Source organism: Drosophila albomicans, chromosome 3, assembly GCF_009650485.2.
Source record: "Drosophila albomicans strain 15112-1751.03 chromosome 3, ASM965048v2, whole genome shotgun sequence".
NCBI classification, from domain to species: domain Eukaryota; kingdom Metazoa; phylum Arthropoda; class Insecta; order Diptera; family Drosophilidae; genus Drosophila; species Drosophila albomicans.
In genome coordinates, this window is record NC_047629.2 from 12,591,432 (window position 1) to 12,606,344 (window position 14,913).

At 45.0% G+C, this 14,913-nt stretch overlaps 3 protein-coding genes across 3 annotated transcripts; 2 read left to right on the plus strand and 1 right to left on the minus strand.

The window, feature by feature from the left end:
* The first annotated feature begins 629 nt into the window (after positions 1–629).
* On the plus strand, positions 630–7,998 carry LOC117567414 (uncharacterized). Its single transcript, XM_034247390.2, has 3 exons — positions 630–854; positions 1,056–1,213; positions 2,427–7,998. Exons 1-3 carry the CDS (start codon positions 797–799, stop codon positions 7,359–7,361), a joined length of 5,151 nt encoding a protein of 1,716 aa, XP_034103281.1. The 5' UTR covers positions 630–796; the 3' UTR covers positions 7,362–7,998.
* Positions 7,999–8,375: 377 nt separating this feature from the next.
* LOC117567416 (proteasome subunit alpha type-5) lies at positions 8,376–9,436 on the minus strand. The gene is made up of 3 exons (XM_034247392.2): positions 9,321–9,436; positions 9,115–9,259; positions 8,376–9,060 (listed from the first exon to the last, which is right to left on the minus strand). Exons 2-3 carry the CDS (start codon positions 9,245–9,247, stop codon positions 8,456–8,458), a joined length of 738 nt encoding a protein of 245 aa, XP_034103283.1. The 5' UTR covers positions 9,248–9,259; positions 9,321–9,436; the 3' UTR covers positions 8,376–8,455.
* A 3,014-nt stretch (positions 9,437–12,450) lies between these two features.
* On the plus strand, positions 12,451–14,133 carry LOC117567415 (zinc finger protein 512B). Its single transcript, XM_034247391.2, has 2 exons — positions 12,451–12,567; positions 12,682–14,133. The coding sequence occupies exons 1-2, from the start codon at positions 12,559–12,561 to the stop codon at positions 13,690–13,692; spliced, it is 1,020 nt and encodes a 339-aa protein (XP_034103282.1). The 5' UTR covers positions 12,451–12,558; the 3' UTR covers positions 13,693–14,133.
* The last annotated feature ends 780 nt before the right edge of the window (positions 14,134–14,913 follow it).

A 14,913-nucleotide genomic window follows, 5' to 3' on the forward strand; every position in this document is an offset into this window, starting at 1 on the left:
TTTAACCTGTATCTGGGTGGGACTACAGGCATCATTTTGTAGAGAAGATATACCAAAACAATTAAATACCGATAAGTGTCAGCTGGTTACACTTATAATGTTTACTGGTTCATTTTCAAAACGGCTACAAAACGGCGCGACATCTTGGTTTATAAAAGCTAATTTTAGTGCAATTTGAAGTAGAAAAAATACCTAAATGCACTTCGAATAGTTGTTATACCAAAAATTATATATTATGAATCTTATGTTACCACTTTCTGAAATATCTTTATACAATTTAAATAATTTTCAAAAACATTGCTGCTACCCCTAGTCTTTTTATCATCACCCATTGTTTCGATAAGGTCGCCAGTTCGATTGTGTGAACGCACTAAACTAGTTGAATTTGTTCAATGAACGAAACTGTTGCTTCTCTGTTAGCGCTTAACAGAATGTGATGCTGTTAAGTTTCCTTTGATTCCCAAAACAAATTGTATTGCTTGCCATTTAAAATGTGAATTGCATGTATTAATGCAAATAAAGCTGTTAAGTTATTATTTAAATATAGTGTATATAAATAAATATGCTATATTTGTGAGCTGAATGGAAACTCACTTGTTACTTACTGGTTCATGGGGTCAATGCAAATGACTCACTGCAGTTCGCGAGTTGAAAATGAACAGTATCAGATAACTTTTGTTTCGCCAGCCCTGCCCTGTACAAAAACTCTTTTTTTATTTTAATCAATTGTTTATGTTGTGTTACTGCTAATGAAAAATGGAGTAGATGCGTGCATAGCTGTTTTCTTTCAATTAGGATGGCCTATATAAACATAGCAGAATGGACTCCCGACCAAGTTACAGACTGGATAAGAGGTAAATTAAAAATCTCTTCTCGTTAACAGGTCAAGGAAAAGTGCAGCAGCAGCAGCAGCCACCCAACAACAACAACAACATCAACAGTACTAGCAGCAAAACAACAACAACAACATTCCTTTCACAAGCAACTTTCGAGTGCCACAGTAAAATGCATAATGGCTAATTATGTGTAATTTTTTTTTGTCGTTTCTCAAAAAGGTCTCGACGAGTCCATGGCTGGCTACGAATTTTCAAAACATGAAATCGGAGGACGTGCCCTGCTCAATATACGGCCCTATGAGCTGGAAAACTTGGGCATGGAGGCCATTGGCCATCAGGAGATTGTCCTTGAGGCCGTCGAGAATCTGCGAAATTTTGTGAGTGTCAAGTGGCAGTGTACAAAATCCATTTACTAACAGCAATTAACAAATATGCGTATACTAAATTTGTTTGCACTGACTTGTTGACTGAGTGCTCACTATCAACGGTAGAAGTTTGAAAGCTGCAAATTTGACAGTTTTAATTTAGTTGCCATCTGTAAGAGGCACAAAGGTTAAGGATTTATTAGCAATTCTTACTATTGAAAGGACTATCTAAATTATTAGCTCACAATTGAAACGGTTGGAGTTAGGAGTTAGTTTGTTTGGTACTTCAACGAGGAGCGGATTCTTAAACAAATCCACACTATCATATTTTTCCACTGACTAATGACTGCCTTAGTTATCGTTGCTCGGAGTAAACGGTTAAAGTTAGAAGGCTGTACATTCTTAAATAGCTTTATTTTCCTATGCAATTTCTTCGGAAGCTAAACAGTTTTTTGCTAAATGTCAGATGCAAGTTGAGGAAGCAAAGTTTAGGCATACAAATTTATGTGCAATTATTAAATTTATTGACGTACAGCCAATACAGTACGAGCGGTAGGAGCTAGAAGGCTGTAAGTTGAATATAGCGTAGTCCAATCAATCTTTTTCACTGATATATTTACTGACAGCCTGAATTATTCTCCCACAATCTAAACTGTAGAAGCTAGAAGGCTGATAATTTCACACAGCATATGTATCTATAATAATTCCTTTTGCAATTGCAACAGATTTTCTTTAATTGTCTGTTAAGAACTGTTTAAACAATAACTAAAAGTTAAGGTAAAAATGACTGACTGAATTATAATTATACAATCGGTAGGAGCCAGAAGTCTGCAAGTTGTATAAAGGGTAGTCCTATTAATCTCCTTCACTGATCTATTTACTGGTATTTTGAATTCTTGTCCCGCAGTCTAAACTGTAGAAGCTAGAAGGCTGAAATTTGTACATATCATAAAAATAATTCCTTTTGGAATTGCAACAGCTTTTCTACAATTTCTCCAGGAAGTCAAAGTTTCGGTATACCAAATCTTTCTGATTACTAAAAATAACTAATAATCGGTAGTAGCTAGAAGGCTTAAATTTCTAAACAAAATTTACAACGCATACAAATTAGTTACGATTCGTAAAAGATTCCTTAAAAGCTAACAATTTATTGCATTAGTAAATTGCCGCTAGAGTAAACATTTAAATCCAAGTGAATTCCCCTACTAATTGTTGTTACTTGCAGCACTATCACCTGAAGAACGACAACCTGCAGTTCATGGCACTTCATGTGGGCACCGCTGCCCGCAATCTGCATCGCGAGCTGGCCAAGAATCATCCGGACAGCACAAAGATCGACACACGAACGCTGCACGACATTTCGCGGACGATAGCGACGGTGAAGCCGTTGATTGGCAACCTGAAGGGTTCGCCATTTCGCAGCCAGGACATGTACCGCGAGTACTGTGGCAATGTGTTGCGCTGTGGCCTTGAGTTGGCGACGATAGCGCATCGCGATCGCTTCGTCGAACGTCCCGTGGCGCAGATCAAAGCGACTGCGGTGCGTTTGGAACGTTTGGCGAATTTCATAATACAGGACATATCGGATCCCATGGTGCTGCAGCCGGCATCCCTGAATCTGGTGACGCTGAAGAAGCGTGAATCGGATCTGGGATTCAACATCGAGTCCAGCGACAATGGCATACATCGAGTGACGGACATTAAATACAATTCGCCAGCGCACAATTCGGGCAAGATTGAGGACGGCGATGAGATTGTGCAGATCAATTATCAGACTGTGGTGGGATGGCAACGCAAGACGGTGCTGCAGCATCTGCGTGAAGCGCTGCCCGACGTTGTGCTGACGGTGAAGAAGCGACCCAAGCACACCAAGATGTATGGCCAGATCTATATGCAGCCATATCGATTGCCAAGCAAAAAGCGCAACATGAATCGTTGGGCCGACAATTTGCCCAGTCCGAGCACGCGTCCCGCTTTCCTCACCCTGGAGACGGCAACGACAAAGACGCCGCTGAACGTGGCCGACAAGGCGGACGACACACTCCCCGAGCAGGAGCAAAAGGAGAGGGAACGGGAGCGTGAATTGGCGCGTCAGCGACAGCGGCAACAACTGGTGGAGCAGGCCGAACAGGCGGTGCAATCGCATGCGGGCTCCGATTCGGATTCCAGCTGCAGTGATATACCCACGCCCACGGATCCCAAGTCGGCCAGCCGCGAGATGCGTCTGTATTACCCCAAGCCGCGAGCGTTGCTCCAACGTCGTCACACGATCTGTGGCGATGAATTCCTGAGCCTGAAGCATCCGCATCTGGTGATACCGTCATGGCATGAGCGGAAACCTGGTGGCGCTGGCGTTGGTGGCGCTGCCAACTGTGATCCTGGCTCGCCCAGCATTCGCGACAAGTCGATATCGTTTGGTTACGGCTTGGAGATTACCCCACGACCCACCACGTGCATTGGACTGGCGGATAGCGCTGATACCGCCAAGCGTTTGGTCAACGAGGCGCGCAAACTGAAACAGCTGACGGAGGCGGGTCTGGAGTCGCAGCAGCAGCTGCAGCAACTCGAACGCTACAAGCCGGGTGTGAGCAAAGTGGTGCGCTTCGATGCGCACATGAAGGTCGAGGATTATGTGGTGAAGAACGAGAAGTTTACGTGCAATGTGGAGAACACCATACTGGAGACATTCGAGCCGATTCCCTTTGCCGACGAGGGCGACGAGGATGCGCTCGAAACGTTGCGCAGCTGTGCCAATGAAACGAGCACCACCGTCGAGCTGCTCCAGGCCATCGAGTTGGCCACACGTGAAACGCCGCCGCTGGCGGAGGCCATCAATTCATCGCTGATACACCAGCAACAGCAGCAACTGATGCAGCAACAGAATCGTCGCGGACGATTGGATAAAAGTCACAGCACGCCGGCGTACGACAATTCAGGCGAAGAGGAGTCGGATACGCCGCCACCACCGCCACCGCCAGCGATAGAACCGCGCAAGGAGTTCTTGCTGGTGACGCCTCCAGCGCCGCCGCCGCGTCCACGCAAGCAACGCGAGCTAACGCCGCCTGTGGTGCCGCCTCCACCACCCAAGCCAGCGAGCATGCAGCCACAGCAGCTGCAACTGCAACAACAGCAGCAGCAACAACAACAGCAACAACATCAGCAGCAGCAGCAACAGTTGCCCGCTGTGGAGCAGCCGCAGGAGATTAGCGAGCTGCTCACGCCCAGCAAAACACGAACGCTGACGCTCAAGAAGAAGCACAGCCTGATGGCCAAGCGGCGCAACACCAATCTCAAGTTGCTGGGCACCGGCGACATTCAGGGTCACCTCTATCGGCGCACCAAGAATCTGCGCGGCGTCACCTACTGGGCACGCATCTATTTCGTGATGCTGGACACCATACTCTATGGCTTTCGCAGCAAGCAGAGCAGCAGCGCTAGTCTGGTCATCTTTCTGCCCGGCTTCACCGTCTCCCTGGCCAAGGAGGTGCACTCGAAGCCGCATGCCTTCAAGGTGTATCACACGGCAAAGAGTTTTTACTTTGCTGCCGAATCGTTGGATGCACTGAATCAATGGGTCGAGTTCTTGCGCATCGCTTCGCTCAAGTTGCCGGCGGTGAGCAGCGATGCGTGCACCGCCAAGGATCTGTACTCGGAGAACGAGAGCTCCGGCGAGGAGGAGAATGATGCGCTGGTCAGCACCAATCTATGCACACCATCGCCGCAGGCATCGAAGGATGTGATTGCCACACTGTTGGCCAACAGCAGCGGCAGCAACAACAGCAGCAGCCACACCCCGACGAGCAGTTTGAGCAGCAGCAACAGTCTGAAGCAGGATCGTCGCGTCTTCGACTCGTTGCGCAAATTCACGATGGGCACCTTTAAGAGCAATGCCGCCAAATCGAGCTCCAGTGATATTCCCGTGCCGACGGCCAATTTTCAAACGTTTCGCAAAGTGCCAGGCGGCAGTTGTGGCATACAGATTGGCGCCAATACGCCTGGCTATCATGATCCCGCCCAGCCGCCCACCACATTGACGCCACCTCAGCCCCAACAGCTGCAACAACCACCATCGCAGGCGCCCGCAACCTTGCCACGCAAGTTGTCGCGCAGCTCGAGTCGGAGTTCGGTGGTGAGCACAACGTCAGCGAGTTTGGGGCCACCGAATTCACCAGCGCCCACAATTAGCTCGCTGCAGCAGCAGCCAAGCTTCGAGGAGAGCAACAGTCCCAGCCCGAGTCCGAGTCCAAGTCCCAGCCAGAGTCAAAGCCCGAGCAGCAAGTCGAGCTTGAAGAAAGTCCCGTATCATTATTTGCATGCCTCGAATCCCAACCTCGAGGTGTTTGAGTATCATCACTCGCACACCAAGTCCTCGTTCATGACCAAGAAGAGCGGCGGCACTGGCGGAGATGGGAATTTGGGTGATGCACATCATCAGCCCAACAACATACAGGGCTACATGACCCTCAAGGATCTGATGTTGCGCAAGCAACTGGAGGAATCCCAGGAGATGTACAACAATCGTGTGCATCTGGGCATTGAGAAGCATCAGCGTCAGCACATGCGCAACGATTCCAATGCCAGCCAGCAGACGGTGACCACCATGTCCTCCTCTTCGGCGTCTACAGCGAAGGCAGCTGGCGGGAATGGCAACGGCAGCAATGGGGAGAAGCCCGCCAAGATACAGAGCTTGAGTCTGCCGAAGACACCGGACTACGAGTTTAGCTTTAAGCCGGATGACGAGAGCATCAAGCGAACACGCACCAAGGAGGGTCAGAAGTTGCGTGACTTTGGCTACGAGCTGATCTTTGGCGATGAGCCTGCCAGCAGCAACAACAATGTGAGCGTCTCACGGCAATCGAGTTGCAGTGAATTCGAGAAGCAACTGCAACTGCAACAGTTGGATAAACAACTGCAATTGCAGCAGCAGCAACAGCAACATTTGCAGCAGCACGAGAAGCAGCAACAGGAGAAGGACAAGGAGAAGGAGAAACATTCGCAAGGTTCGCGATCGCGTTACTTTTTGCGTCCGCAGCATTTGTCGAGTTTTCTGCACAAGAAATCGAAGAATCACCACGACGCTGAGGCCAGCAGCTTGACCAGCAGCAGCAGCATGACAAGTGGCAGCGGCAGCAACAAGAAGACCAAAAGCAAATCCAACAGCAGCGGCAGCGATCGCAAGTTTCCATTTGCCTCAGTCACAATGACGCTGCCGCTCAACAAGAAATCCAAATCGAATCATGCCCTCGACGCCAGCAGCCACATGACGAGCAGTGCGATTGGTGGGCATTTGGCTGGCGGCGGCAGCAACAACAGCAGCAGCAGCAACATCAAGAAGAGTCAGACCTACAATCAGGATCTGGGCGAGAAGCTGGTGGGTGGGAAGTACGATGCTCAGCGCAAGAATTCGGCGCCCATTTTCAGCAAACTCTCGCTCAGCTCGTCCACATCGGGAGCGCATGCGACGCCGACGCGTCCTGCCAAGGAGAATCGTTTCATGGGCTCGCCGGTGCTGCATCGCACCCTCTTCGGTCATCATCATCACCAGCAGCAGCAGCAACAGCAACAACAGTTGCAACACCATCATCATCATCATCAGTTGTTGCAGCAGCAACAGCAACAGCAGCCGCCAAACAGCGCCGAGCTGGAGGCGGATTGCGATCAGGAGATCTTTTCGCAGGTCATCTTTCCCACACAGCACAGTCAGCGCAGCTATCGCTCGACGACATCAGCAACATCTGCGGCTGCTGTTGCTGCTGCTCCAGTTGCCAACACCAATCTGTGTGCATCGGAGGCGCTGCAGCCACCGTTGCCGCCAGCGCCGCCGCCACCCACAGCAGCAGCAGCAACAGCAGCTGGAACAACAGCAGCAACAACAGCAGTTGCTGACAAGGCGGATGAACCAGCAACACCAAAAGTTAGCAACACCAATTCGCTGGATTCGAAGGCAGCGACACCGGATTATCCGAACATGGAGTGTCCGCCGGTCTTTGAGCCGGAAATCTATTCGCTCAGCGAACCAAACACGAGTCTGTCGCGGCTCATGCTGCGCAACAACAACACCAGCAGCAGCAGCAATGGCAGCGGCAGCGGCAACAATAACAATAACAGCAACACCAACAACACCAACAGCAGTCCCAGTGGCGGCGAACATCAAACCTAGGTGTGATGTAAACGATTGTGAATGCTCTATATAATATATATATATATATACATTATATACAAACATATAGATCTATAGATATATATATATACTCGTATTGATATAGGAATATATGCAATTTTGTTCGTCTTCGTCTTCCCCTTCAAAAAACTGCAATCCTTAGCTCCTTTTTCTATTATTACTCACCCTATCCATATCCATATCCACATATATATTATATTATTATCTTCTTTATACACACACATATATAAATATATATATATACGATATACGATATTTAGATTTATGCATATGCGCCTTAATTTGCATTACGATCGTTTTTGGTTCTAGGTAAATTTTTATACATATTATATTATTATTATTATTATTATGGATACTATATTGAACCCACACACATTGAAGATAAAAAGCTACAATCAAGTCTGTGCATCGAAATTAAGAAGTAGAGTGAACAAATAATTAATTATCGTAATTGTAATTGTAATCGTAAATAATTGTAGTGAGAATTCTTTATGATTTGCCTTTGTAATGAGATTAACCAAGTTAATCGAAGCTGTTTGATTTTGCTCAACAGTTCATGTCTAATGTTTTTAGTGAGTATGCACAACATCAATGAAATCAGTATAAATAAAGTCAACTGTATATAATTATAAACAACTTTTCTTTTTTTAATGCTTGGCAAAAAATTTGGTACAAGTTTTCCTTTGAGCTTGGACCTTTGAAAGCTGTAAAAGGTGTCTTAGGATAACTCGTAAGTAAATAGATTTGAAGTTTCTACTTAATTCTGTGGTTATCTTTTATGTAATTTAAAAACGCAATCCCCAAAATCTTCATCTTATTCCAAATACATATGTATGTATATATAATATATCCAATTGTAAATGTTCAAGAAATTTTAAATTTTCATTTGCTGGAATCTTCCCCAAAGATAAAACACACATTCTATACTTATTTCTCTCCAATTTCCATTTAGAGTTTATGACATTTGCTGTTACTGTAATTTCTAATCTGTAATTCCATCGATTTATAATCCCTTTATTCACATTATATACGGTTTAAATCAAAATGCATTCAATGTGCCAAATGAGATGCGTTTACGCCAGTTCCTCAATCAGTTTCTTCACCTCTTCCTCGCCAAGCATGGTGAATTCTTTCTTCTCCAATGTCATGGTCATCAGTTCAACATTGGTCTCATTCAGCTTCTCCTCCATGACCTGCTTGAGGGTGTTTAAGCACAGATCAATGGCATCCTTCACAGTCATCTCGGGTGTGTATTTGTCCTGCAAGTTCTGTTGAGCGCCCTCACTGCCCGAGCCAATTGCCTTGGCGCAGTAGCGAATGTAGGTGCCCGAGGGATCCATGTGCCACAGCTGGGGTTTGCCCTCCTCAATGCCGGCAAAGAGAATGGCCACACCGAAGGGCCGACTCATGGCAGAGGCGCCATCACTGTCGCCGCTATCACCAAACTGTATGGCCAAGGTGGAAACAGCCTGGGCACAAGACTCCACAGTCATGGCCTCGTTGTAGACGAACCAATGATTCTGGCATTCAACGCGTGCACGCTCAATCAATGTGCGTGCATCGGCCATCAGACCCGAGGTGGCGCAGCCAATATGCTCATCTACTTTGACAATCTTCTCGACCGTCTTTGGCACCATCAGCGGCGATGTGATGCGCTTTTCCACAGCCAAGACAACACCTAGACATTAATTTACAATTAAATAACATTCATTTATAACAAAATTGAACTTACTATCGTTTGTGCAAATGCCGATGGCAGTGGAGCCAAGTTTGATTGCTTCAATGGCGTACTCCACCTGGAAGAGGCGGCCCTCGGGTGAGAAGGTGTTTACACCGCGATCGTATTCAGAGCGTGTCATAAACATAGCTGTAGTTTCCTGTAGATACACCAATTGCTGTTTTAGGTTTGCTTTCATAAATTAAATGTAGAATACTTACTGTTGTGCAAAAGTCTCGTATTAAACAAAAAACAAATCAAGTTCCAAATGCCGCAATGACTCTGATGCCAAAATGACTTGCGTATAAAACTGACAGCAGTGGTGGAGAAACATCGATGACTACTATCGGCTTATCGATTTTACTAACATACTATTCGAACATCGAGTTAAACCATTTTTATTCCCACTTGTGGGAGTTTTTCGCTCTATTGTGTTGTACTGTTTAAAATTGTAAATATTTTTAAATCCTTTGAATCTATATTGTTTTTTTTTTCTATTAAAAATCGCTGTCAGCATAAATCGATGTTTCTTCATCTCTAGTTGACAGCCACAACCGGCAAGCGATAGTGTTGTAAAGCGAGTTGCCGAGCGTGCGTCTGCAATCTGGGCACACTGTGTGAAACGGTTTTTGCCCGCAACAATTAGAAGTTGTTGTTAATTTTCAGCTAGACCAGAAACTATCTTGAATCAATAAAAATTATAAATAGAATGAAATCTACTAAATAATGAAATAATAAAATAAAAAATGATACAATCGTTTTTTATGCAATCTTATACATTTCATGCTTAAATATTGGATAATAAATGGATCATATGTGAATGCTTCCGAATTGTTTGCATTGTTTCCAAGGACTTGTCACAAAAATATTGCACAATCTGTTTGGTTTACCAAGCTTTGAGCATTATGAACGTTTACGACTGATTTACTGACACTAAACACAAGAAAACGCTCACAACGAATTCCACTTAAATTTTGGCTCCAGCAAAAAAGGGCTAGACAATCTCTTAGTCAAATTAAATAACAGCAATTAATGATTTATTGCTGCAAAATAAGAAAACTAATTACTAGGTCAGGGTTAATATTACACATCACCATACCATTCTCTTACCATCTGATGCTGGATTTTCCAAAACAACAAGAGGAAAAAAAAGAAAGAGGGTTCACTTTGCCCCCAAAATCTAAAAAAACAAAATTACAAACGCAACACAGACTCACAACACGCACACGAAGGTCATTGACCAAAGCACGAATGGCAATAATTCGGTGTATGTGTGAGAGTGTGTGTGTGTATGTGCGGCGAGTTCAAATGAGCTTGTTAACAACTGTTGTAAGTCGTTGTTGCATTCATAATGAGCATTGTTAGTGGGTAGTGTGTGGCACCAAGAATTGTAATATCGAATTAGTGGCGACTCTAACATAATTGTAAGTGGCTCTGTAAGCGCAATAATGGGCAATTAGTGCGCGAAATTCAACGCTTGTCTTGCGTTATGAAATAGAATAGGCATGTAAATGCTCTATGCATTGCTTTTGCTTTTGCTTTTGCTTGCCGACACCTCTCCACCCCAAACTCTTCCCTGCTCCACTAGCCAGCCAGTTAACGTCTATCTTTCCCAGACCGCGTCGTCTGCGTCTTCCGCGTCTGCGCGGCGAGTTTTCAAAACTGTACGAAGCGGTACGAAAATTTTGTACATATGTATGTATGTATTTTTGTCCGTTGTTGTTGTATTTTTATTGTTGTTTAATGCATTGCTAATGGCACATGCCAGCTAGAGAGCTTAGACACACACGCACACACACACATATGGGAATGCGAATGTGAATGTCTTTATAAACATGTGAGTGTAGCTTTGTTTAATTTGGATTTTTGGTTTAGCTTAAAACGCACAGTAATAAGTAGCAGCCGTTAGTGTATGTTCGCTTTTAAATAGCCAACTGTGTGCTACGTATTCAATTTTAATGACTATGATTGCACAAAGCGCAGCCACAGACACTAAAATCACATGCATGTATGTATGTATGTACAATGGGCATATGTATATATGCGTGTATATATGTATGTATTTACAGTCACGCTCTTAGCTCCTACAGGCTGTAATCATGATCATGCCACATCGACTCAATTCGAAATCTTTCGACCAATTTGAGTGAAATGTGGCAGCAAAATCGTTGCTTTTGGGCTACACGAACATGCAAACACACATACACACACACATACCAAATACATGCCAAAGCAGACAGCTGTAAATTTACACAAGTATTGTGGGTCTTTCTATTGTGCGCTGCTCTAACCTTTGACTCTTTGTGCAAGAACAACAGCTGACAATCGTTTGAAAGCTCAATGCTATGACACAAATGCAAACGAGCGTTATATTGTCATCGATAACAATGCCTTTCATTTGCAGCGACCGTAAAATGGGATAACGCACAATAAATATGATAGGTCTCTGCAATTTGAGACTGCCATTTACGCATGTAAAAGGCAAAAACGCATTCATTGTGTGTGTGCGTGTGTGTTAACCTTCTTATTGTTTTTGCCACATATATCATACACAACATGTTAACAACGTTTGCGGCAGAGTCAATATCAGCATTAATTTACATAATCCCCGCCAACATTGTCATATCACATATCTTTTGCAAGGTAGCACAATCAGGCTCAAAAACAGCAGCAGCAGCAACAACAACAACAACATGAAAACGGAACCAAAGCTTTTGGCGGGGGATGTCAATGTCTGTCTGGCTTAAGTTGCATTATGTAAAGCCCCCCAATAATAATAATAATGTCTTTAACGTTGGTAATCTGAAACGTTTGGTTGCCGCAATTGTGTTTATCACAACACACAAAATCAAAGCATGCGCTGCATATGGAAATGTGTGAGCTTTTTTTTCTCGTTTTCTTATTTGTTTGTTTGGTTTTTGGTTTTTGTGGGTCTCTGTAACAATTTCCTAGCTATTGTTTATAGGATAACGACCCGATTACCTTGCCATAAGCCTGCCTCCAACTGCAGCATGCTCCTGCAACAGTTTGACTGTTCCCCAACACCCCTTCCCCTTGTCCAATCAGTTGCACTGCTGTCGTCGAAATGAGAAACGAGTTGCTCATATAACACTACTCTGTTCCTCAACATTTCATTACTAAGCCACATCCACAACAACACCAGCAACAACAACGACAACAACAACAAGTTGCGAATGTGCCAGCCGCGCAGTCGCAGTCGCAGTCGCTGCGCAGCCGTGGAGCTTTGCTGTGTGCAAGAGTAAGAAGAGCGCAAGAGAGCGAAGAGGAGGAGGGAGGCGATTTGGTGAATTGCGTTGCGATAGACCAATTTTTTGGTGTATAAAAGCCGAGTGCAGCGACTCAACGAATCAGTACCAGCTTGGATCTCGTTATTGGTATAACACAGTTTATTGTGGAGTAATTGTTTTCCTCGTGAGACGTCAAAGCAACAGCTCAACAATGCGAATGGTAATTGTGAACAATCGATCGATAACTATCGATCATCTACTACTATCGCTGCCTTTGGATATTGTGTGTGGATTGTAAACTTAACCGTTTCGTTCGTTATCCTTTTTCTTGCAGTTCGTAATTCCTTGTCTCGCCGTGTGCTTGGCAATGGCCCATTGTGCTGCCATCGATGATAAAGCCGCCGCTCCAGCTGCCGCTGCCGCTGCCGCTGAAGAGAGCAAGAACGTGGAGAAGCGTGGTCTCCATCTGGGCGACTATCATGGTCACCATCACCATGAGCACATCAAGACCGTAACCATTGAGAAGAAAGTGCCAGTGCCCTACACAGTGACCAAACATGTGCCCTACACCGTCGAGAAGAAGATCCCCTATGAGGTGAAAGTGGATGTGCCCCAACCCTACATTGTGGAGAAGAAATATCCGGTGGTTGTGAAGGAATACGTCAAAGTGCCCGTCCATGTGCCCAAACCCTACATTGTGGAGAAGAAAGTTCCATATGAAGTGAAGGTGCCCGTCGATAAGCCATACGAGGTGAAAGTGCCCGTCCCAGAACCATATGAGGTCATCAAGAAAATCCCCTATGAGGTCAAGGTGCCCGTGCCACAGCCCTACGAAGTGATCAAGAAGGTGCCACATGAGGTTAAGGTGGAAGTTCCCGTGCCCAAGCCCTACGAAGTGATCAAGAAGGTGCCCTATGAGGTCAAGGTTGAGGTGGAGAAACCCTATCCCGTTGAGGTCGAGAAACCCTACGATGTGGAGGTCGAGAAACCATACACGGTCGTTGTCGAAAAGAAGGTGCCCTATGAGGTGAAAGTGCCCGTCGACAAGCCCTACAAGGTGGAGGTAGAGAAACCATATCCCGTGCACGTCAAGATTCCCGTGCCACAACCCTACACCGTGGAGAAGAAGGTGCCCTACACCGTCGAGAAGCCAGTGCCCTATGAGGTTAAGGTGCCCATCGAGAAGCCCATTCCCGTCTACACCGAGGTGAAGGTGCCCATTCACAAAGAGATTCCCGTGCCGGAGAAATACCATGTTGAGGTGCCAATCTTCAAGCATCACGAACACCACGAAGAACATCACGATTACCACCATGGTCATCATTCCCACCACGGACACTACTAAGCGCTAGATGGCGCCAGCACAGAAAGCGAGCACAAGGAGGAAACGAACAAGAAGAAGAAGACGACGAAGAACGAGATGAGAAGAAGAAGATGAGAAGAAGAAGAAGAAGAAGAAGGAGCATCACAAGAACATTAACAGAGGATCTTTGTCGCAACGTTGAGCTGGACGTTGAACGGGTGATAAACACAAGGAGGAGAGGATACAGAGCAGAAGGAGGAGGAGAAGAACATCAAGAACAAGTAGCCAGTCAGAGGACAAAACTAACTTGGCTACTTGGCCAACAACAAGATCTGTTTGCCAAAAAAACCAAACGAAAAACGATCGTTAGCCACAACATCGGCAAAAACGGTGTTTTTCGTTTAATTTTGTTGGCAAAAAAGTTTTCAAGCCAAATGTGTTATACTTTTTTTTAATAATACGAGTATCGTTGTTATAGCTGTACCGATTATGAGTTTTTTATTTAAATTATAAGGTAAAGAAACACTGAAAACAACAAAAAAAAACGTTAGCTGATTTTTAATTGGGAGATCGAGGGGAGAAGAAGGAGTGCAGCAATTGGAGTGAAAGTGAAAAGTAACTGAGGCACAACCAGGCCAAAAGCGAGCGTAACACTTTCGTCTGCGACCAACAAAAAAATTTCAATTCCAAATGAAAAATGAAAATGAAAAGAAAACCAGTTAAACAGTTAGCTGCTGCCGTTGTTGCTGTTGTTGTTGTTGTTTATTCTTGACCAGTTGAGCAGTTATGCAAGTGAAGTTGGAGGCGCGATTTGTGATTACATCACGTCTAACTATAATTGCAGGAAGTAGCCACACTCAAACACTCACTCACTCGCCACTCATCCATTCACTAACTGATTCGTCAATTTACAAGCAGTTTTGCTGGCCAAAAGCAATTCACTTGCCAATTGCAAATTTTGCAGATTTGCGCAATTTTTTCGCTGTCATAAAGCATTTGAACAATTTTGAGCACTGTGCATGCAAAAATATTGGCAAGAGCTAAGCTTCATTGTTTTCTTTATTGGTTTCTTATGCGCAATCGAAGCGTAAACAAACCACGCAGAAGACGCAGCCGAAAACAACTTGCAACTCTGCAACTGCAACTGCAACTTGAGTGCGCTGCATTCTGTTGGCCTCGATTTGGTAGAATGGTAAATTGTATCTATAACAATACAAATCATGCGGTTAGCGTTCGCTTGCGAAATGTTTACAATGTGGTTAA